The sequence below is a fragment of the Carettochelys insculpta genome, chromosome 11, assembly GCF_033958435.1.
Source record: "Carettochelys insculpta isolate YL-2023 chromosome 11, ASM3395843v1, whole genome shotgun sequence".
NCBI lineage: Eukaryota > Metazoa > Chordata > Testudines > Carettochelyidae > Carettochelys > Carettochelys insculpta.
The window spans coordinates 2,939,561-2,962,990 of record NC_134147.1 but is presented as its reverse complement, the minus strand read 5'-3'; the positions used below and the strand labels follow the sequence as shown (position 1 = coordinate 2,962,990).

At 48.9% G+C, this 23,430-nt stretch overlaps 1 protein-coding gene across 1 annotated transcript in view; it reads right to left on the bottom strand.

The window, feature by feature from the left end:
- Positions 1-23,430, bottom strand: part of DNAH1 (dynein axonemal heavy chain 1) — a 124,977-nt gene that overhangs the window by 40,931 nt on the left and 60,616 nt on the right. The window contains exons 37-54 of the mRNA XM_075005859.1: positions 23,028-23,222; positions 22,177-22,296; positions 20,477-20,635; positions 20,082-20,186; positions 18,854-18,994; positions 18,131-18,291; positions 17,072-17,229; positions 16,797-16,970; positions 16,430-16,468; positions 14,755-14,933; positions 12,666-12,896; positions 10,070-10,266; positions 9,248-9,383; positions 8,214-8,422; positions 7,383-7,554; positions 6,839-7,030; positions 5,331-5,441; positions 1,152-1,337 (exon numbers count right to left, since the gene is read on the bottom strand). Of these exons, the coding sequence (XP_074861960.1) occupies positions 1,152-1,337; positions 5,331-5,441; positions 6,839-7,030; positions 7,383-7,554; positions 8,214-8,422; positions 9,248-9,383; positions 10,070-10,266; positions 12,666-12,896; positions 14,755-14,933; positions 16,430-16,468; positions 16,797-16,970; positions 17,072-17,229; positions 18,131-18,291; positions 18,854-18,994; positions 20,082-20,186; positions 20,477-20,635; positions 22,177-22,296; positions 23,028-23,222 (2,865 nt within the window). The remainder of the gene's footprint in view (positions 1-1,151; positions 1,338-5,330; positions 5,442-6,838; positions 7,031-7,382; positions 7,555-8,213; positions 8,423-9,247; positions 9,384-10,069; positions 10,267-12,665; positions 12,897-14,754; positions 14,934-16,429; positions 16,469-16,796; positions 16,971-17,071; positions 17,230-18,130; positions 18,292-18,853; positions 18,995-20,081; positions 20,187-20,476; positions 20,636-22,176; positions 22,297-23,027; positions 23,223-23,430) is intronic.

The following is a 23,430-nucleotide window of genomic DNA, read 5'->3' as shown; positions in this document are numbered from 1 at the left end:
TGAACCGCAGAGGAATACAGGCTCTGCCCCACATCCCCTCTGCAATGTCTCACCCCTGCTGCTTTGGCTTGTAAAAAGGCTCGGCGGAATGCACTTCTTGTTTTTATAACACTGCAATGTTTTTGTCCGGGCACTAAAATGCAAGTTTGCCCAGGGCACCATTTTCCCTAAGGCTTGATGCTGATAATTTTTGAAATCAACTGCTTCTAAGGTTAAACGAGCATTTTTGTAATTATTACGATGCTAACACACACGCTTATGCATGTGGACAAAATAAACAAATTTCTGTCATTTGACTCCTGCACTTAATTTAGTCACTCTTCAACTTCATAAAAAAGGTTACGACTCCATTTAAATTCCAGATTTATAATATAAATGCATAGTATGTGTATGTATGGTATATAATACGTACACACGCACACACAAGTGTATATACATATGCACATTAGGGGTGGGGGGGGCGCATATACATATGAAAAATAATGCAGCCCCATGATAACTCAGGTGGTTAACCATAGATTTCTATGGGATGTCTACTTTTTACTGCTGGACACTTGAGTACTATCAAGACGCAACACCTTTATGCTTTTACCCCTCATTTTCCAGAAGGATAGGCTGACTTATATACATTGTTTGCAAAGCAACTGTATATTTACTCAAGTAACTTGTTGGGGAACTTTTCCCACCCATGGCTGTGGAGCCTTCCTGGGCAAGATTTAAAGGTGGGTAAAGGAGTAGGAATTTGGAAGACTAGCACTCAGGAAACTGGCTGGGGAACCTGTGCAACTGGTGCCTACACATGGCTTCACCTGCTAGTGTCCCATACACCTACCATGGAGCCTTCCTCCATAACATGGTATCTAGGAGTGCTCTGGTTGACCCAAAAGCAACGAGGGGTCCTGTGGCACCTTATAGACTAACAGAAATGTAGGGGCATAAGCTTTCGGGGGCAAAGACCCACTTTGTTATCTGACAAAGTGGGTCTTTGCCCATGAAAGCTTAGGCTCATACATTTCTGTTAGTCTATAAGGTGTCACAGGACCCCTTGTTGCTCTTGCAGATCCAGACTAACACGGCTACCCCACTGGTTGACCCAGTCATTCAGAGAGGGCTGCATAAAATTTAATCATGAAAAGCATTAAGCCCGTTACCTCTGTGACATCGTTTTTGTTCAGATTTCTTAGGCTGGCCAGAGCAGCATCCAGTGCAGGGAGAGCTTCGGCCAGGTCCTTCTGGGCGTCGTCTGCAATGGCCTGGGCTGTCTGCGCCTTCACCTTGGCTTTCATCTCTTCAGCCTGCACAGCATTCCGAGTCTCCTCTGCCACGGCCGTGTCCACCTGCAGCATCAGACCCAGACCCAGAACAAGGGCAGTTGTTTTCCGAAGCCCTGAGCCAAAGCACCTGCACTGCTTGGCTCAGGGCCTTGTTTGCATTGATAACATCCAGCATTTCCCCTACCACAGTGTGCGCCAGTGTCACTGACACCCAGTCAACTCTGCACAGGGTACAAGATGCTTTCTCTCACTGCCAGTGTTACAGACTCAAAGGGGGCTCCAAACGCCAGCACAGGTGTCTATCTGAGCTGGTGCATCACTGCCAGTAGTCCAGGTTTTGCAGCCGACGTTTGTCACTGCTCTATTGATGGATGAGCCAGAAGAGACTCTCTCATTCTCTGCAGCCAGTTTATTTTTGGCAGCACAGTGAGCAGCCCTAAATTAACACAGCTAAATGACAGCACTGAATAACAAGGGGCTTCTTTTGAAAGTCACTTTTCTGATTGTACGTAGGCTTTTTCACAGCCTCACGTGGTCTAAAAAAAGCCTCGGGAGGTTATATAATGGAGACAGGGCTTTGCTAGGAAGAGCTGTGGGGAAAATAGACAGATTGAAAAGGACCATCATCCAGGGCCACTATTGACTGAGGATTGTTTGCAAATGTCAGCAGCTTATTACATGCAATCAGGCTGCCTCACCATACCTGGCTGAATATAGCTGTAGGCATAATGGGAAATGTGAGGAGCACCTGTTTCTGGCAAAGAAAATTACCAATACGGGGCCTCCAGCAGTGGATAAGGGTGACTATCAAGGCTCCTAATTGTACAGTGCACGGCTCAGAATGGGACTGGTTACACACGGTCACGTTAAACAACCCTTTGTACAATCTGTCATGCACGTGGGGTGCAGTGATAGAATGCTGAGTGAGTCTGCCAGTGCGTATTTGAATAATAAAGGATTTTTTAAAAATACATTAGGAACAAAATCTTGAGGCGATCAGTCCACTGCTAGATGCAAATGGAAAACACAATCATAAGGAAAAAGCTGAAGAGTTCACTCAGTGCGTCTGCCCGGGTTTGGGCAATAACTCTTTCCATGCCGCTAGCAGCTCTATTAAACAAAAGCGATTCACGATAGACGTTTTTAAATCAGCAGGCCCCCATAACTTGCATCCAAGAGTTTTAAAGGAATTGGGCAAGGGACTGCTTGCACCGCTAATGTTGATTTTCAGTAAAACTTGGAAATTCCCCCAGATTGGAAGAAAGCCATTATGCTAATTTTTATAAAGGATATACAAGACGACCTAATTAATTATATGCCTTTCAGAGGGCCATTGATCCCAGGCAAAATAATGAAGCATCTGATTGACAAAGTACTAAAGGAGACTAATGTGATTAGTGTAAGTCAACAAGGGTTATGGAAAAGAAACCTTGTCACACTAACCCCATCGTGTTTTGATGAGATTAGAAGTTAGGATGAAAACTAAGAGTGTTCAGGTAATCGACTTCTGTTAGGTTCTGACTTGGTACTACACGGCATTTTGAGTCAAAACTAGAATGACACAAAGCTGACATGCCACACATTGAACGGATTGAAAAGTGGCTAACTGATAACTCAAACCGTACATGGGAAACCAGCACCAACAGTTCTGTTCCTAGTGAAGTCACCAGGGATCAGTTCCTGGCCCTAGACTGTTGAACATCTTTATCAATGACCTGGAAGAAAACAATCTACGATATATTTCAGAAAGTTTGTGCATCTGTGTGTATGTGAGCGTCCAGCCTTTGTGTCCCTCCATCTGAGAGTCCCTTTGTTCAACAGCTCCTCCTAAACTGGTGGTCACAGCTAGGGCCACCAAATTTGGTATGCAGCTTCCTATTGTCTTAACTTAAAGCAAGGTCAAGGCTTGGCAGTGCCAGAACAATGGGCTGAGCATGGGATGTGATTTTTTTGAATCAAATGGAAAGGGAGGGGTATGATGGGAGAGACAGTTACTTTCATGAATGACCACGGGGGGGGGGTGGGCAGCAAGTGCCCCGGCCCCAGGGAGCTGCCACTGGCTGGCAGCATGGCCTGCCCCGGGAAGCAGATGCTGGCCACCTTGAAGTCCATGCTGCCCCAGGCTGCCTCCAGGCCACCATAGCACGTGGCCTCCGCTGCTCCAGGCCAGACCTTGGAAGAAGCCAGTGGGAAGCCTGTGCAGCCCCCCTTGCCCCAGGCCAGCCCCAGGGTAAAGCCAGTGGGTGGGCTGCATAGTCCTGGGGAGAAGCCAGATGGCCAGCCCTGTGGGTAGAGACTTGGAGAAGGTGCGAGGCATAGGCGTGGCCACAGGGAAGGGGCAGGGCAGGGGTGTTCGGTTTTGTGATCTTAGGAAGTTGGCAACCTTAATACAGCTAAGTGCAAATGTATTCATCTCGGACAGGGATTCCCAGCCTATGGGTCCCAACCCAAACCTGGGTCGCCATTAGATTTGGTGAGGGTCGCTGGCTGGGAGGCTCCAAGCTGAATGTGGCTCTTTAAGGAGCCATTTTCGCCTCCGGACACTGACATCTGACTCCTCCTCCAGCTCCCAGGAGGGATCTGGCCCTTAAGCCAATTCAGTTAAGTCCCATTTCAGTGCGGCGGGGCAGGGAACTGCCCACGCTGCAGGTGGGAGAAGGGAGTAGGAGGGCTGGGGGAAGCAGCACAGAGGAGGTGGCAGCCCAGCAAAGGAGCAGCGGGGGGTAGCAGCGGAGCTCGCATGAGGTAAGTAGGGCATGGTTTGGGGCCGAGTGCGGAGACCACTGCCCCCCGCCCCAGGTTTTGAATTGCCTTCGGTGATAAAGTCTTACTGAATTGTGAAAACGGGTCACCGTCTCGAAAATATTGGGAACCACTGCTCTAGGGTCAAGGAACGTCAGCCAATGAGGGAGGGAAGGAGGGATCTATTATGGGAAGAGTGACACTGAAAAAGATTTGGGGGTCATGGAGGATAATCACCTGAACAGGAGCTCCCCATCTGATGCTGTGGACCTAGGATCCTAGGAGTCATAGGCAGAGAAATTCTCCTGGAGTAGCAGTAGAGAGGTTATTTTACTGCTGTATTTGGCGCTAGTGTGACCACTGCTGAACAGTGCTCCCTTAAAGCTGAGCGCTTGTGTGGCCACTCAGGAGAGATGCAAATGCTGCCCAGCTTATTAGCAGAGCGCCCACAGGTAGGTATTTTACTTCTACTGGTCGGACACATTCACACATGTCCAGGTGCACCTAGAAGGCATATTCCGCACCTGGATGGAAAAGTTAGAGGGAACGCTGCGGCTGGAGTGCTGGGCCAGTGCTGGTGCCTGCAGTTCCAGGAGGTTGATAAATTGGAAGGCGTTCAGAGAAGAGCTGTGAGAATGATGAGGGATTAGAAAATTTGCCTTATAATGAGAGACTCCAGGAGTGCCTCTATTGAACTTAACAAAAAGGTTAAAGGTTGACTTGATCACAGTGTGTATGTACCTCTGTAATGCTGGCAGGCAGAGCCAAAGCTCGCACCTCTGGAGTTCAGTGCATGACAGTGAACCAGTAGGTGTGTGGGTTAAAACGACACAGGGAACGAAATATTCCATTATTAGCTCTTTAGCCAAGCAGAGAAAGATCTAACATGAGACAGTGGTGGGAAGCTAAAGTTAGGCAAACTCAGACCGGAAACAAAGCGTACAGCTCTCATGGTGAGAGTAATTAACCCCTGGAGCAATATATCAAAGGTTGCGGCCCTTTTGAAATGAAGCTGGGATGTGCTGCTAAAAGCTCTGCTCTGTGAATTACTGGGGAGACATTCTCTGGCCCATGCAAGCCAGGAAGTCCGACTACACAATTGTAACAAGTCTTTCCAGGCCTTATAATCTATGAACTGATACAGCAGGTTTTTTTTCCCTGCTTCCCATGTCAATTACACCACGTTCCAGGGCGTGGGGAGGGAGAAAAGAGAACAATGGTTTCTGAAGTATAAACTACCCCATCTAACTCTTCCCTTGTCCTCTACACCGTTGGCTGGCGGCAAGGCCATGTCTCTAAATACACATCCCCTACCTTTATTTGTTCCATAGTTGCCAGTGTGTCTTTAGCTGCCTCTGCCAGCAGGGGACGTGCTGATTCCAGCTCTTCCTGCATCTTTGCTACGTCTTCTGCTGTTCGCAGTAGCTGGAGGAAGCGAGAATGATTCAGTCCCCCCAGTCCCGTGCTCAGTGAAAGCCAAGATAACACGATGACATAGCATTTGAGAAGGTGAAGTGAAGGTCAGGCATGCTGCCCCCAGGGATGGAACGGGCTGTGCGGTGTCTGACAATAAGTGGATGTTTGCAGGGGGCATTCAAATGCCCTTTTTCATTGACTATCTTACCGTGAAAGAAGCTTCACAGTATCTGACAGGTGGGTCGCATATTCAGCTGTGGGTGTCTGCTGCACACGCATGCATCTGGGTCGCTCGATGGGCATTTGTCTGAGCAGCTGTCTGGCACAGATACACCCCTTATGTAAAAGGGCCGAAAGAAAATTTTGCAAAGCACACCTCGCGTGCAGCAGTGATAGCCTGATGCTGTGGTGGGGGCTGATCCTATTTCCACAGCTGCAGGACTGTGTAAAGTTTACGTGCAGCATGGTAGGGTGGGAGGACACAGGGAAAAAAATGTTCCTCTTCCATCCTGCCCACACAAAATGAGTACAGCCAGAAGGGATGTGAGTGTGTAACCGCCCACAGGCGGACTTGAACCTGGGTCCTCTAGAGCTTAAGCTGGGAGCCTCTAAAGCTTGAGCTAAAAGCCTGCTTGCTCTTAGTTAAGGCAGTAGAGGAGACTCATTTTTTCTCTCTCTCTCAGTGGTCTGGGCACCACTACGTGGGACAGTGAACCACAACCAGCAGGTGTGCGGCCTACAAGTTCGTGCCTCAAGAGCAAGAAAAGGGCAACACAGGGTGCCAACACTCCCTCCCACCCCACACCAAAGCTTCCCTGGCCAGGGGAGAACACACCACATTTAGCCAAAGGTTTAGTAGTTACCACAACTACAGGTGGCTCTCCTGAGACCCCGAAGGCTGATTTCTTCTGCAGGCAGAACACGCCGGTGCATGTGCTACAGCCACGACTGCAGCAATAGGACTCAGAGTTCTCAAAAGGAACATTTAGGGCCCACAGGCAGTCAATCAAATTGTGTTTTCAGCCCAAGAAATTCAGAACCCTCTCGAGCCTTAAGAAACATCCTTGTAGGCCACCCTGATGGGCCACTGGCAACTGGCATTGAGCCCAGGGGCCTCTGGGTCTAAAACCGTGAGTCCTGACTACCCGAGCTGAAGACCAAATGTAGTGTCTGAAGCAGGCTCACAGAACCTCTCCAGGGACTGGCTACTACATGCGGAAGGGGGGATCGCCCCATGCTACATTAGTGTGAGCTAGAGGTAGATGATTTCTTTCAATGAATAGCGATGAGTAAAGGGCTACGTGGCAGCGTGGGGGCAGGGGGTATCACAGAAGGGCCGTTCGCTGTAGGAGTATGCTCATTAAATAGCTGGTAGCCCAAAGCTCCCCTGCTTCTGAGGAACCAACCTTGTCCAAGCCACTCTTCATCCTCTTCTTCGCAGTGTTCAGCTCCTGTTTCTTCTTCCCAATCAGGGCTGTGAAGATGCTCAGGAGCTCCAGGTAGCTCTTGGGAGTCACGTAATTGTGTCTGGCCAGCTCCGCCAGGTACACTTTGCACTTCACCGCTACACTCTGGTGGATCGTGACACACATCTGAATCTGCAAGGAGCAGGGAAAGCCAGCCAATCTGTTAGGAGTGGGTACGGGCACCCCCAGATTTGAAGTAGGTGGCATGAGACTTGGAGAGGAGCACGGAAGTAGTCAAACTACTATTCCCTTACATGCAGTTGGGCTACAATGGGAAAGGAAGGCCCAGCAGTCCCTTCTGAAAGCCACCACTGCACAGCAGTTTAAGAAAAGAAGAGATGACCATCTCGAACTCCGACAGTTAGTTCCTGATTTGACACACACCAGAAAATACTTCTCCATGACAAGGCAAATGGGGACCTTCTACCTAGGTCCTACAATCACCCAGCACAAACCCACGCTGACCACACAGGATGCCACTTACCATTCCAGAGATCACTTCAGAGGTGGCTTCAAGGTCTGGGATATCTTGCAAAAAGGAAGATGCAACACACTCCAAGGCTTCTGCTGGCCACTCATTAAACCAGTCAATGGTACAGCAGTTCACGAGAGAGGGGAACTGCCTCAGCCGGGCCCGGAAGACCTCTCCAATAGGACTAAGCAGCAAGGATTGGGTTGAGGGGGACAGAGAATGGCACATTATGATAGGCTGGGAGAAATACTGACTCTCAGTTAAACGCATGCTAGGCACCAACAGCAGAAGGTGGTGCAGTTAGCAATGACAGGACAAATTGTGAGAGGAGAACGAACAGGAGATCACCGTGTGCAATGCTCTACAGGTCTGCAAGAGACAGGTACCTTAGCAGACATGGCTCTGGGGCAGGTATCTCATTGGAAGGTCTAAGGTGTACTCAGGGAAATCCGCCTCCTTGGATTGTCAGAGGCCTACCCAAGTATAACAACAGTACAGGAACAGTCAGCCTGCAAGTAGTATCTTAGAAGTAAAGCTGATGTTAAGGTGACCTGGAGCAAGTATTGTAGCATTGTATCACCAGGCCCTGGTCCTGCCATCCTTGCCATATGGGGCAGCGCCTTGCTCCTCAAGCAGCCCCACTGCAATCAGTAATCAAGCACTACTTATGTGAGGAGTCACAGTGGAACCAAGCCCCAAATGAGCTAGTGTGGAGTCCTTATTACCCCGAACAAAAGGAATAATTGTGCACAAGGGGAGAGGAGGCCGCGTGCTTAATCTAGGAACCTCTGCAGTCCCTGGGATCACGCTGCAACTTCACCCATAGGCTGGGAGGGCTCATACCTCATGCATAGGACCATATGGATATTACTCCGAACTAGTCCCGTGTAGGCCGCCATCAGGTTGGCCTTGGTAGGTTGCTGTCCGAGGTCCTGAACGATAGGCCTCATAGTAGTCATGATCTGATCCTGCTCATCCGGGGCATACAGATTGGGGATGTCTCCGGAGTTTAACACATTGTTGATATCCTCCAGGAAGGACTCACTCTTAATCTAGACAGAAGAATAAAAAGAGCGTCCATGGTAAGCCCAGGAGTGGTTCTCCAGATATCTACTACGTATTTTAGCAACTTGCGTGTCTGTCTGTCCATCTGTCTGTGGATCTGTCTGTTCAAGACCTCTTCCTAAACGGTAAGAGCTTGGACCGCTAAATTTGGTATGCGGCTTCCTCTTATTGTAACTTTAAGCAAGGTAAGAGTTTGCTTTGCCAGGACAATGGGATGTGCCTGGAATTTGATTGTTTCTCATAAAATGGAAAGGGAGAGGTCTGGTAGGAGGAATAGTTATACTGGAGAATGACCACAAGGGGGTAGCAAAGGGCCAGAGATGAGGCTTGGAACAGTTATAACCCAGTGGGCCAGCAGGGGTTGGGGTGGTGAAACGGACAGCTATACGCTACAGATTTCATAGCTATTTCAGAGAATCCTTGGGCTGGAAGAGACCTCAGGAGGTCATCGAGTCCAGCCCCCGGCCCAAGACTATAAGCACCCAATAATGACAGCATTCAACCCCATGCATGCAGAGCACAGATGGTAAATAGTCTCAGAGGGGTAGCCATGTTGGTCTGTAGATTCACAAACAATAAGCAGTCCTGTAGCACCTTTAAGACTAACAAATTTCTTAGGTCATGAGCTTCTGAGGGGAAGCCCCACTGCTTCAGATTATGCTGTGCCAGTTTTCATATACTGATGACAGGCACGAAGAGTGGTGGGATGATGAGGAAGAGAAGGGTCTAGCTCCAAGTGAAGTCCTCATGTGTTAGAACTTCCCGGAGAAGTTCCCGGGAGCTAGAACTTAGGAGCCATGCCACACCAGTACCTGTGAGTCTGTGAATAGAAAAGTAATGGGCAGTCTCTGCAAGCCAGCCTTCAGCATGATCTTCTTGACGTCTTCTCGCCACTCTGCCATCCCATAGTTTTTGGAAAGTTCAATCTGGAAACACTCATAGTCAGCCCTAGAAGGGTGAGAGACTCCAAGTAGAACTGCACAATCATGCACTAAACAGGACTCGGCTTCTTCCCACGAGACTCCAGCAGCCACTCCAGGATTTTTTGTAACCCTAACTGTGCGAAATGAACACATTGCATACATTTTGGTCCACCTCCTCATGATGACCTGTGGCTATCCTTATGCACATTCCACCAGGAGCAGGATACTGCAGTGCACTCAGAGATAAATGGGAAGGTTGGAATAAAATTCATATTTACCTTGCAAGAGGGTTAGAATCTACTTCTCTGAGAAACAGCAATGAGTATATTTTTATAGAGCTGTTCTCTGTCGCAAGGACCCTTTTACTCCCATGTTTACACGCCTGTGCTCTCAAGATCCACACCTTCCAGCTCTGGAGGCACTTGGTACTGCTCTTACAGACTGTCAATACAAATGCCTTACTAAGGGGCTACTACTCTGCAACTCATGCCATTCCTCACTGCTCTCCAGTGCTCCTGCTGGCATGGGAGAGAGTCCAGGAACTGAACCTGCTCTCGCACTAGGCTGGGCTGGGCTCACCTCATGGGACAGAAAGGGAAATCGTGAGAGTTAGCACTATCACGGTGGTTATGGTTTTAGCGAACAGACTGTGAGATTTGCATCTCTGGTCCTGCTTGGTGCTAACTGCCCAGGAGTCTTCTTTTTTCTTACATGTGAGATGCCAGCCTGGTGAGAGACTCCCGTCCACTCCCTCCAACACCCAGGAGGAGAGCGTTCCCCAGCGCCTGGCGCAAGATCCGGCTGATCCGGCAGATGTGCTGCAAAGCGTCCATAAAGAGCACCAGCTTCATCTTGGTGGTGTTGATCTGATTGTACTCCTCCATGTAATCCTCAATCACACGCATCAGCTGCAGGCAAACAGAGACAGGTAAGACAGAGATGGGGCAAGTGCAGCTGCCTCCCAGAGGTAACCCTAGGGAAAGATCAGCCCCTAGTGGCTGAGATGGACCTTGAGAACCACACGCAGGTGGAAATGATGCACATCTGATGTGGTTTCACTTCGGGAAGCACCACCAGCCCTGCGCCTGCTCGTTTCCTGCTGGCTAGGCCACTGAGCAGCGCAGTAGGGGCCACCTGAGTCTCACTCTCTGGATTCAAGGGGGAAAAAGTAGCTGCTGAAACAGGCACACCTGACTCCAGCCCTTTGGAGAAGATGAAAGACTGCGCTGAGTTTCACCTCCGTAGCCAAAATGGTCTCACACACACACAATATCTTTACCACAGGACTTCAGATAGGGGGAAGAGGGAGGGGCAAAAGAGGTAATTGCCCCTAGACCTGGCATTTCAAAGGGACCCACAGCTCCAGCCATTACTGCTGCTGCTACTTTGGTAGCGATGGTGGCCAGAGCTCTGGGCCCTATTGAATTGCTGCGTCAGCACTGCTGTGTGTGGCTGGGGGGGGCCGGGGGCAGCGCTGTAGTCCTGGCAGCCCTGAGGGCTGAATGCCTGAGGCCCCGCCCTTTCCCCTAAGGCCCTGCCTTTTCCAGGGTGCAGAGCTGGGCCCCACCTCTGACCTTGCCCCGGGGCCTACGGTGACTGTCGGCACTGCTGCTTTAACAGTATCCCGTGCCCATTCCATCAGGGCCTTCTTCAGCAGTGCTGCCCAGGGTTTAGTGCAAAGGACTAGAGGCCAGTATTTTACAGGTTCTACTCTCAGTTCTGCCATGAATTCACAGCGTGAACTTGAGCGAGTAACTTCATCTCTTGAGCCCAGATTGAAATCAATGGAAATGATCTGGGCCCAACTGTGAGTTTTATCCACCCTTAAAATAGGCATGGGAACATGTAGCTACCGGAGAGGATATCGTCAGGCATGAACGTAACCCGCTTAGCAATCGTGAGATGAGAGGTGATGATGCGATTATCGCAGGTTTCTGGTAGCAACTGCAAAGCACATTGCTCATCATTAAAACCTTTGCCTTAATGAACATTACCTCCATATTCCCACTCCCCACTCCACAGGGAACCCTGCGGTGTTGATAATTACTTGTGAAGGTCAACCGCAAAGATCTTATTGGCCAGCATCACTCTGCTGAAGCCGGGATTCTGCCTGTCTGGTCCATCAAACAGTTTTGAGCGTTCCACTGAGGTATCCCTGCTGGAATTCGGCCAATGTCAGAAGCCGACCGGGAGGAGCTCAGGTCAGGAGGGTTGCTTACAGCTCTTTGCAGGATCATTATTACCTGCTGCAATGCGTAGAAGGTTTCCAGAACACTTCTAAGAGAACCAAACCTGGGCAAATTGCTTAAAAGCACGCCACTTCCAGCCCAGACTGCATGAGGCAAACCAAGCCAGTTACAAAAGTACCTCTGCTGCCTTCCTAGCTAGCAAGGGGATACACAAGCAAATCCCTCAGGCTTTCTAGCTTCCGTCTTTTCAGCAGTTTGCAAGAGCTTTTCTGCTTATGAGCGAAGTCTGAATGGAGAAGGGACACATCCCCCAAAGAATGTGTTTCCAGAGACTTAAGATAGCAGACTTTACCATCTGCTGTGGCCCCCATCAAAAGATTTATAATTGGTGTATGTAATGTAACCACTTTAACAATTCTCTCTCACCCTATTCTTTCTTGCTTTGTTAATAAGCCTTTAGATTTAAGGCTCTAAAGGATTGGTACAGTGTGCTGTTTTGAGTGAGATCTAAGTATATACTGACCAGGGAATGTTGCTGGTCCCTTTGGGGGCTGGGAAAACCTGTGTGGATTTGGTGAAACTGATTTTCAGAACCTCTCATCTGTGTAAGAAGCGGAACTGGTTTGGGGACCAGGGATGCTGGGAAGCCTACGGGACTTCTTTGTATAACGTTTTGCTGGCCAGGAAGGCAGCAGAGGTGCTTTTTGTGACTGGCCTGGTTTGCCTCATAGAGGAGACAACCCCACTCTGGGCTGTAAGTGGTCTGGTTTTAAGCAATTTGTCCAGGTTTGGTTCTCTTAGCAGTACCAAAACACCAGAGGAAGTCGGGGAATTCAGAAGGCAACGCTTCCTAGTTCAGTTCTGTTCAGGCCCTTCCTTCATGCATTTACAGCCTAGCCTGCCCCTCTAGTGCCTTACACGGTTAGCACTGGGCATGGGATCATATCCTAATCCCTTCAACACAGGCTGGCAGTGTTAATACACGGTAGAGGACACATTCCAAACACAGCTAGGGAAGCTCCATAGCTTGTATCAGCTCCACCTTCTAAGAGTTCAACACAGCTGAAGAAATGGAAAAGAAAACATGTAAAACCGGGGAGAAATTACCAGCACCCTACCTTTTCCTGGTCATCAATTAGTTCATATACTTTGACATCAGCCCCAGGCATCATGAAATCCCCATAGAGAACTGGCTGGTAGGGGATAACCTCCTCAAAAGTGGTGTCCCACTCGGCCATCATGCTCTTCATCAGATCATCAAACCAGCTGCGATCCTCCTCATTCACAAGGCGGTCACGGAACACGCGGCAGCTCTCGTGGTACCAGAGCCTGAGCAGGTGTAGTTTGTCCTGGCAGAGAGTCCCAGTGAGACACACCCGTTAGGCTGAGTCCTCCCTGCAGGATTGCTAGGTCATCTCCAGGCCATCTGGCCATTTTCTAACTCACAGGTTAGTTGGGAGGGAAGAAGAACGGCCTATGATGCCACTAGGCCCTTTTCTCATCCGCATTCCCTGCATGTGTTCTCCAGAGGAGTTAGATGACACATATCTGTGATACTCTTCCCCACACTGGGGTAACTTTAAAATCCACATTGTTAGAGTGTACTCCATTTTCTCTCACTAGATTTCAATTCTTCCTTCATTATTTTTGTCACAGGGTCTGAGATTAAAACTGGAATGACCCTTCATGATCATCTAACCTGCCTCACATAACATAGACCAAAAAATCGCTGCCAGCAATTCCTGTAGCAAGTGCGTATCTTGCTACAGCGTATTGTTTAGAAGGACACGTCATCTTGATTTAACAACTCCAAGAGAAGAAAACAACACATCCTCAGTTAAACTCTCTTTCGGTGCATCTGCACAGCAATGTGATTTCAAAATAACAACCATTATTTCAAAATAACTTTGCTAGTGTCCACACAACGCAACTGCTATTTCAAAATAATTTCAAAATAGCAGTTGGCATATTTCAAAATAGGTAAACCTCATTCCATGATGAATAGCGCCTCTTTCGAAATAGGGGCTACAGAGACAGGGGATAGAGCGCATTTTGAAATAAGCCAGAGGGCGTCCGATGGCTCTGTTTTGAAATACGCCCATCCCTTGCTATACGAGCACAAATGGTTCCCAAATTTCTGCTCGTAGGTGAAAACTCGTGAGAGAGATGCTACATTCTCATTAAAATACAAGTCAAAGTCTCTGATTCGTTCCAAGTGCTCGTAACTCGGCGAAGAAGTGGCAGCATGTGGCGCTGCTTTTGAAAGGTATGTGAATCTTGGGTTTGGGGTGGGGGGAGGTTTGGGGAGGGTTAAAGGCTGGGGGCAATCTGGGGCCATGAGCAGGAGGGAGGGTTAAAATCTGGTGCTAGGTTGGGTTCCCGGGAAGGGCAAGGTGTTCAGGCTGAGGCGGGTTGGGGCCGCAGAGCCAGCAGGGGGATTCAGGCTGCTGTGGGTTGGGTCTGTGGGGCTGCTGAAGGGGGTCAGGCTGTGGAAAGTTGGGTCTGCAGGGCCAGTGGAGTCTCAGGCTGCGGCGGGTTGGGTCTGTGGAGGTGGTGGGGTTTCAGGCTGCGACGGGTTGGGTTTGCAGGGAGGGGGGAAAGGCTCTTATTAGCAGGGGGAGTTCACTCAACTAGTGAACAAAGGTAGGTATGTGTGCCCCTCGTTTTAGTGAGTAATCATAAGTAAAGTACTCATTTAACGAGGGATGAGTGTAAGCTCTATTGTGTGTAGACACTATTTCGAAATAGCTGCGGACTAGTTCAAAACACATTGTGTGTGTAAATGTGTTATTTCGAAACAAGCTGTTTTGGAATCGCTCTTCCAGAATAGCTTAGCTGGAAATAGCGTTGCTGTGTACACATGTCTTTCTTCCCACTGGGGGAAGTGATACAAGATCGCATCCTGGATGTTGGAACTGCTCCAGCAGCATCCATTCCAAGAGACCAGGGTGGGTTCTCACATGCAGTTGTGCAAGAAGATGCAACAAATGGGACATTTCTGTGCATTTATTACACATTGGGGAGCATCAATACGCACAAGTCTGAATACCCTGTGAAGGGGAACAAGGCCCTGCTAATAATGCAAGGCCTTGAGCATCCTCTAGCCTTTCCTATGACCCTTTTGAACCTTGACCTCCATCCACTGAGATTGGACTGCCCCACGCACGACAGATGGAAGGATGGAGAGGAAAGCATGGGGGGACTCACCTCGATTCTGCAGGCTTCGGCCATGAGCATGCCCTGGAAAACTTTGGAGAGGTCCCTCAGATTAAAGGTGTAGTGCGACTTTGCTGGAGTGGGCAACAGTTGGGATGTGATGGTAGAATACACGTGAATGGTGGCATCCACAAGGGGCTCGTTCAAGTGCTTGACTCCAGGGGCTCCCGCTGCAGGAAGAGAAGACAGTGGCGGCATCTTGGGGGGTGACGTATCGGCAGAATTCAGGCGCAAGAGGCAGGCAGACTGACGTGGCATGGATGCCGCTGTTGCTAGTGTTTAGTAACAGCCTTCACTATTGGTCTCCCCTGGGGACCTTGCCTACTTGCTCTACGTGCTGAATCTGCAGCTCACAGACACAGTGTTCGCCAGCCACTCTCCATCAATCACGGCCAGACTTTGTACAGCTAGTCAGCCCACGTGAGCTCAGGAGTGAAGCATCCAGCCTGTCCAACCAAGGGGACAACCCTTACCAGCCACGCAGCAGTGCAGCACAAGAGTCAAGCCCAGAGCATCTGCAGTGGCTGAACGTGTCCAAAACCATCTTGTGTGGGGGGCAAGACTAAAGAAAATGGAGTAGAAAGTAATGGGAGATGTCACTGATAACAGAATGCGTGGGGGGACGACAAACCAGCCCTATAGCATCTTGGGTTTCCGGGACACAATTGTCACACATGAAACTCAGTCAATGTGGGGTTTTGAAGGACAGATTTCCTGTGTGGTGGGGAATGGCAGATTTAAAGATTGCCAGGTGCCAAAATATTTATCCTCATCCAGTTTCTTATAAAAAAAACATCTCAGTAACATCCCTGGGACAGTCTATACCCACTGAGATCCCACCCACATCGCTCAGTTCACTGCTTGTACCTCTGATTCACACCCAGGTACCTCCTTACAGCCCTGAGCTCACACCTAGGTGCCAGCATAGCCTGTCACTGCTCACAACCTTCTCCCCCATGCCCAGGAATCTCTGCTTTGGCCTCTGATTACTGCCTGAGGTTCATTTTCCTTTCCAGTGTTCACACTCTGATGCTCAGCTGTGTGGAGGCGATTTCAAATTCACACCTTAGTCCCAGATCAGATCAGGCAGACCCATGGATGGAAGTAAAAAGCACCTGGAAACTGACAAAGGGTGAGCAGTCTCGGACACAACATGAAACCAATTCCAGGTGGCTGGTTCTACTTTGAAAATCATTTCCTGGGTTGTCACAGCACCTTCACAGACTGACATACTCAGTGCTCAGCTGCTCCCAGGCTACTGCTGCTGGAGAATAAAAGAACCCCCTGCTTCTTCAACAAAATCTGAAGCCAACTGGAGAGATCATACAGCACGTCTTGCCCTGTCATCTGGTCAATGCCTGAATCTACTGAAGGATACAAGTAACTAGTGTTCCTTCTGATTTCTTCCATTGTGGGTGTAATAATTTTTTTATGTACACCAAGGCATGTACAGATGTGCACCACCCATATTAACACATGCTGCCAGCTGTGGGTGGCCGTGGGCTCCAAATTAGATGAGTGGCACCTGACTCTCTCCTGGGCAGCTGCCCAAGCTGCGCTTACAGGCAACACTGAAGGTAACCTATAGATTTAGAATCTTTCTCAGCACTCTGCGACTACTCTCCTGTTTGCAATGTCCAGCTTGTGTTCTGCCACTTGCACTTACGGACTGGATCTCTGTAACTTCTTTCTCCAAGGAGTCCAGCTAGAAAATCAAGGAAGAAAAACAAAGATGGTCTTTTACTGACAGAGATAGAGACTCTTAAAGGCCAGGTTCTCTGTGATGGTAAACTGACACATTGCCACTGAATACAAGGAAAGCATGCCAATTAGTAGAGAATTTGGCCCTAAGACTGCAGTGCTGCCTCCTTGCTCGGAGTCAAATGATAATTTCTCAGAAGCACTTTCCATTAACATTTCAGCTTCCAGCAGTTCCTGAGCCCTTCATTAGCTGAATTCTTAACCGAGAGGGAATGTGGGTGGGCCGAGATCTGTGGAGTGAAGAGGGAAAGCGTCGGGTCCTTCTGACTTACCCATCCAGCTGCCGAGAATGGTGGAGAAGATTGTCTTCTTGCTGCTGTCCTCCATCTCCGTAAAGGAGAGATAGTTGAAATGGCGGGTGAGGCGTGGAGTGATGGCATTCCTTCCCCCACCTGGGGGGCCCATGGCGCAGACAAAGTTAATATCCACCAGTTTCTTAAAGGTACCTGCGAAATGGACCAGAACAGACTAATGGCTGCAGCCAGCCAAGATTAAACCAGAAACATAGAGAATGTAAGTCGTGTTAGGCAAAGAACGTGGCTCATACCAATCTGTTTCCTGTCGTACCAGCCCTGGTGGTCCATCCACTGCCGAAGTAGCTCAATGGGAGGCTGAGCACCATAGGTCTCCAGCGCCGGCATGTTCAGGTCATCGATGAAAAATACAAAGTACTTGCCCAGGGGAGGTCCAAATACCCCCTTTCTCCTGTACGGCCGGAGAAAGCGTGTGAGAATATGGGTGATGGGAGAGCAGGTCAGCACTTCCATCACCAAAGCATTCGTCACACAACCCAGTCTAAAAGACCCTCGGCGTAAGCTGTCTGTGGGTTCCTCCCCTCTCCCTAGATCTGCATTCCACCCCATTTCCAACAAAGGGGAAGCACAGCGCTCAGGTTACCTCAGGACTCCAGGGGCCAAATTGAGTTTCAAGTGCCACCTGTGCAGTACCTGTGGAGCTCAGATAGTTGCCGTGGGGTAAGACAGACCAGGATTTGGCCCCATGAGTCTATTTGCGCCTTTGATGAATGCATGTGACAGCCATAAAGGAGGATGAGTCACTTGCAGTCTGAAGTAACAGGATCTACAGCTAAATGCTTTCTCGTCATTCAGGAGAAACTGACGTGAACCTGAATGGTGTTTGGAGAGAATATCTGACAGGGTCTGCATGCCACATACCAGACTGTGAGTGGTGATGGAAGGGCACAAGGCACAGCCAGACTCTCTGGGCTTACGAATTAATGGTGCTAGCCCATGCTGGCGTGCAATGCATGCAACTGCTAAAGTTTCCTCCTCTCGCCCATTTTCTTAAAGACCCAGTACCCACATTGTGGGAATGACGGCCAAATTGTGCAGCATTTAAGGGATAAGGAGGAATGGTGCAAACTCAGAAGACTCAGAGCCCTGCTTGTCTTTTATTGTCCATTGCACCCAATGTTTCTGGCCCACCCTGATCCAGAGTTAGGATTGGAATGCCCTTTATTTCCCTCGGCCAGAGTTAGGTTTGGACAATTGTCCATCCAGTGCTTAGGGTGAAAGCCAAGGGCAATGGTAGTAACAGAGGTGTGTTAATTAAAGGAATGCTCCCTTTGCTAGCACAAGGGCTTTGCCTTTTGTCCAGTTTGCTGTCAATGAGGTCCTGGGTTTGGTTGGCTGAGGTGCGAGCTGAAAACGTCAGAAAGTGAGTGATGTATTCAAGAGGCAAATTCTTCAACAGCTTGTCTGAAATAGTGAGCGTCTTCCCAGTGCCAGTCGGGCCAATGCACAGAACCTGCACTGAGAAAAAGGAAAGGCAGTCATCCCTGCTGGGTAAACCCAGACAGACGGAATTACTATTTGCCCACTGGTTTGCTTTCACCAGCTGAGTCGGGGCAATGCAGACTCCCCTCCTATCGGGCTTCCCAAGCCAGCCAAGGACTACAGACTTTTCCATCCTAGTTAGGGAGACAGATCAAGACAGCAGAGCTCTCTGACAATGGAAAGAACCACCCTGGAGAAGTAGGGGATGCAGCCCGAGAGAGCAGGAAAATCTTGGGTGGTGATTGGCCATCATTTTACATGTTAGAGCAGGTGAGGCAGAGCCTGGCATCTGCACTGCCTTGGAATACCTAGGGAAACTGGTATTTTTCTATTGGCACCAGGCAAGTCACTAAGGGAAAGAAATGATGCTTGTAAGCCTAGCACCATGTCCAACCATAGGAAGGATGTCCGCAGCATGTAACTTTATTAGCTGTTTCTACAGCACCTGTCACCTTGGAAGAGAACGAAAACGAGACCACAGCCAATGAGAAAAAGGTGCAATCCAAAAGCAGAGACAAAGTCTGGCCACATACTGGTTTTCGATTGGTGAGCAGCATTTCCAGCAGGTGGGCCATCTGCACAGTGTTCATTGTGGGGATTATGATGTCACAGAAGCTGGTGTCAGGGACTAGGGTGAACTGTGCAATGGAATCCATCCAATTCACCCAGCCCACCTGAAAGACAGAGTTGTTATTGGAAGAAACAACTGCCTCTAAAACGAGGAGGCTGAACGTCAGCCCTTACACTGCGCTTTTCCTCGTCAACGCTCTGTATGCACACATCAGGAATGGATTTCCTAGGTGTTCTGACTCCTGGTTCCTTGATTGCTACCCTCAAGATACTGCGACACACATATCAAGTCTCTGTCTTCTGTGACCAAGACTAAACACACCCTCTGCTGTAAATCTTACCACACAGACCACATTTTCTAAACCTTTTGTCAAATTTGTTGCACTACTCTGGATCCTCTCCAATTTCTCCACATCCTTCCCAAACAGCGGTGCACAGAATTGGACCCAGCACACCAGGCGGGATCTCAGCAGTGCTGCTTACAGCAAGGCAGTTACCTACCATGCCTTCCATACGACACTTCAGTTAACAGTGCCCAGAACAGTATTGGTCTGTTTTGCAGCTGCATCACACTGAGAACCAGTGTTCCCTGTAAGCTGAGCACTTGGGCAGCCGCCCAGGAGATTTAGGTGCTGCCCAGATGGTTAGCAGATTAGCCCACAGCTGCTGGTGTATGTTTCTCCTGGTGGTGCACATCCCCATATGCCTCAGTGCACAGGACAAAAATTTATTCTGCACGTGAATGAAGAAAACCAGAGGGAACATTGCTGAGGGGCCCATATTCACTTAGCTTATGGCTTTCCCATGGGCCTGCCCCGCGAAACTGACATTTCTCCTCTCATTTTTACTTCTCTCTCTCTCCCTCCCTCCTCTCCAGGGATCTGAGTAACAGACATGAAATTGACCAGACACTGGACACTTCCCAACTAGGGGAAAGGCTGGAGCAGTGGCAGGTGCTGCGCATTTGGAAGATCTACTTCACAGGCACAAGGGTGAGAACCCATTTTTTAAACTTAATGTTTGCTTTCTCCTCAGACCTCTCCTCCCAGCACAGCAAGGCTCCTGCTCACCTCTGATGAGTAGATGTACTTTGTACGTGTACCTTAGCTTCAGGTCCCTCCCTCCTATCCTTTGGTTTGACTAATTAATCGGGTTCTTAATCCCCGAGCCAGAGGCGGGTAAAGTCTCTACCTCCTTGACAACATCTTCATCTATGTCGTCCTCGGGACTGCTGAGTCCTGCATCGTCCAGCTTATAATCGTAAACCAGCCCCTCCGCTGGGAAAAGTAACTGGATCTGTGGGGAATAAAGTAGAGCATGAATGCCACACCCAGCTCTGGTTCGATCAGGTGATCCACAAGAGCCAGGCTAGTGTGGAGAACACTGGTTTTCAGCAATGGAATTCTGTCCAGCCTCTACAGCACAACTTTCTCTAGCCTCTTTCCTTGATGCAGACATTCTGATGAAGCTTGAAGTTTTCCACCTGGAAACAACACCCCAGGAAGGAGCTTCCCCCAACTCTTCTGGAAATTCGCTGCTGTCAGGTGCTACCACCATGAGCAGGTCTCACCATTCCGTCCACTCACCTGTTCTTTTGCCATCTTCTCTCTCAACCACAAGCTGAAGGCCATGCGGCTTTGGGCATCTCCAGTCGCACCCACGCTCCAGAGCAAAGCGAACATGAACCAGGGCTCAATCAGTTCCCCAAGTCGAGCAGTCTTCTCCCGGGGAAGCTTCCTAATTCCCTGCACGTGCAACGGGCAGCACAAATTTAATCCTCACGCACAGTTCAGTTGAAATGGAGATTAAATACACTGGAAGTCCTGACTCCTCCACTTAGTTTATTTACGGCTTTTCTTAGATGAGCCAATTCATTGCAGACTGAGAGCCACATTTTGCTCTGAGTTACACTGGGGCAAATCTGGAGCAGTTCCACTGTCACTCTGAATTTTTGTTACTGTAACTGAAAGCAGAATTCGGCCTCTAGATTTTAATACTAGAATTTACTGACTCCTTCAGTATCAACAGAGATTACCATCCCAGGTATATTGCTAAATATAAATGTGCAACCTATTTCATCCAGCACTATCTTGTGGAGCTATTGCTGTGTTTAGCAGATTATCCTCTTGCTTTATAGCATAATCCTCTTTTGTGTACAGAGCCAGTCATCCTTCCCTGGTATATTGCAGATAATCTTCAACATAGCCCTGCATTCTGCATGAGTCAGGGCAATGTTGTATGCAGATGAGCTTCAGGAGTATCTGACAAAACTCCCTCCAGCACTTTAAATGATGATCCCTCATGCTTACAGAACAGGCCAGTGCTCACTTACAGATAAACCCTAACCTGAGACAAACACTACCAATTTCACACCCCACAACAGAAACATTAACCCAGGAAACAATCCCTGCAACAAACCTTGTTGTCAACTCTGTCCAGGTACCTACTCAGAATGACAAAACCCTGGCTGGGATGATTTAGTTGGGATTGGTCCTGCTTTGAGCAGGGGGTTGGAGTTGATGACCTCCTAAGGTCTCTTCCTGCCCTAGGATTCTATGATTCTACCCAGGTGACATCATCACGTCATCTATACTATCAAAGGCTCATTCACCTTCACAGCTACTAATGGGATACGCCATCATGTGCCAGCAATGGCCCTCTGCCATGTACCTCGGACAAACCAGACCGTCGCTATGCAAAATAATAAATGGACATGAGTCAGACATCAAGAATGGCAATATAGAAAAATACCAATGGGAGGCACTTGAACCTCCCTGGACACACAGGCAACGACTTGCAGCACCTGACTTTCTCAGGCAAAGAATCTTTGAAAACAGACTACAACGCAACCCTGCTCTGCTGGAATTCATATGCAAATTTGACACCTTCGGGAGGAATCTGAATAGAGCCTGGGAATGGCTTGCTCCTTACAATAAGTAATTTCCCCTTCAGGTACTTTGACCTTTTCATCACTGTTGGAGGTGAGCCATGTCCACCTCGATTTAATTAGCACTGATGTTACACGCCCATCTCTGTATCCCAGCCTTTCTGTCACTTCATGAGTCTGAGTGGAAGTTTGTGTTCTAATAGATTTGTTAATCTTTGAGGCTCCACTGGGCTCCTCGTTAGTGGTTTGTTTGTTTTTCATAGAACACCTTTTTTCTGCAACTTCCATCCTGTACTGTGCCCCAGTTGGCAGCTCCTGTGTTCCTTCTACACTCTGCAGTTTAACCCACCAGCGCTATGAGCAGCAAGAGTGACAAATGGATGGTGCAAGAATTCCTACCTCAGTGGGAATGAAAGGTTCAAAGAAGCACTCCAGTAGCTTGAGCAGGCTCATGGTCAGGTTACTGTCTGTTGAGGCAATTATCTCTTTCACTGATCTCCGGACAAAGCTGATGGACTCCTGCAAAGAACAGGCAGACCCAGCTCAGCTCCTGTGTCACCTTCCTTTCAAGAGTTTATTTACCTCCTAGGGCTTCTCCTTCCTCTTTTCTCACTGCATGTTACATTTATCAGGGCGGTCACAGCTGAATACTCGCCATTTCAAGCTGTGCCCCAAATACCGTTCGCTTCAGCCAGAGAATGGAGGCCCAGGAGCCAGTCTGAGTAATACCTCTTCTGTTTAATACTGAACAGATTATAATACAGTCCTGCTCCTTGCGTCTGTACAGCAACCACTCTGTGCTGCTGTCATTGGTGATAAATTGCTTTTAAGATATCTCTAGCAATACTCTGTTGTTTGCCATCAAAATGATGGAAATAGCAAGGCTTAGTTTTACAATTCAGAGTTAGGTCCCTCCGCGGAATAACTTCACAGACTGAAACGGTGTTTCCACAGGAATGAATCTGGCACACGGATTCTAAAAAATTACACAGTTCTTTGGGCCAGCAGGAAGAAGACACATTTATACGGATCAGTGAGTATGTTCATTATTAAGACCAGCACATTCTCTCTGGGTAGCAGTAGCATGAAATGTATCCTAAAGGCATTTAACCTTAGATGAGGCTAAAATCTTAGACCCTTAGAAGGACCAACCACTGTAAAACTAACCCAACGGGAGCTAAGCCACAGGCAGCCGAGAGCCAGGTCCGTCAGCCAGCTGGGGAGAGATCTGGAACACAGCAGGCACTTACCTCTAGAAATCTGCTGAAAAGGGATGCTAACTGCTCCGTGAAAGGCTTCATGATATCTGGCATTCTCCTCAGCCAGCATGCAGTGAAGGGCTGAAGCCCTAAGATGCTGGGCTCCAGATAAACCATGCCACACCGGGAGACTGTGGCCGGGGAGGCGACAGCCAGATCCTGCACTTCAAACATCATAGTCATCGTCTGAAAAGCATGGACGGAACACAAGGACCCATCAGCACAGCTCTGCCTTAGGAAAGCCAGGCAGCATGGCTCAGGGATCAGGTCACCGACATAGCTCAAAGGATCGGCACTAACAGTGCTGTTCTCTGCCACCGGTGCAGGGAGGGAAGGTGGTAAAGCGAAGGCTGGGAGTCCCTGGATTTCCATCGCAGTGGATTCAAACCGAAAC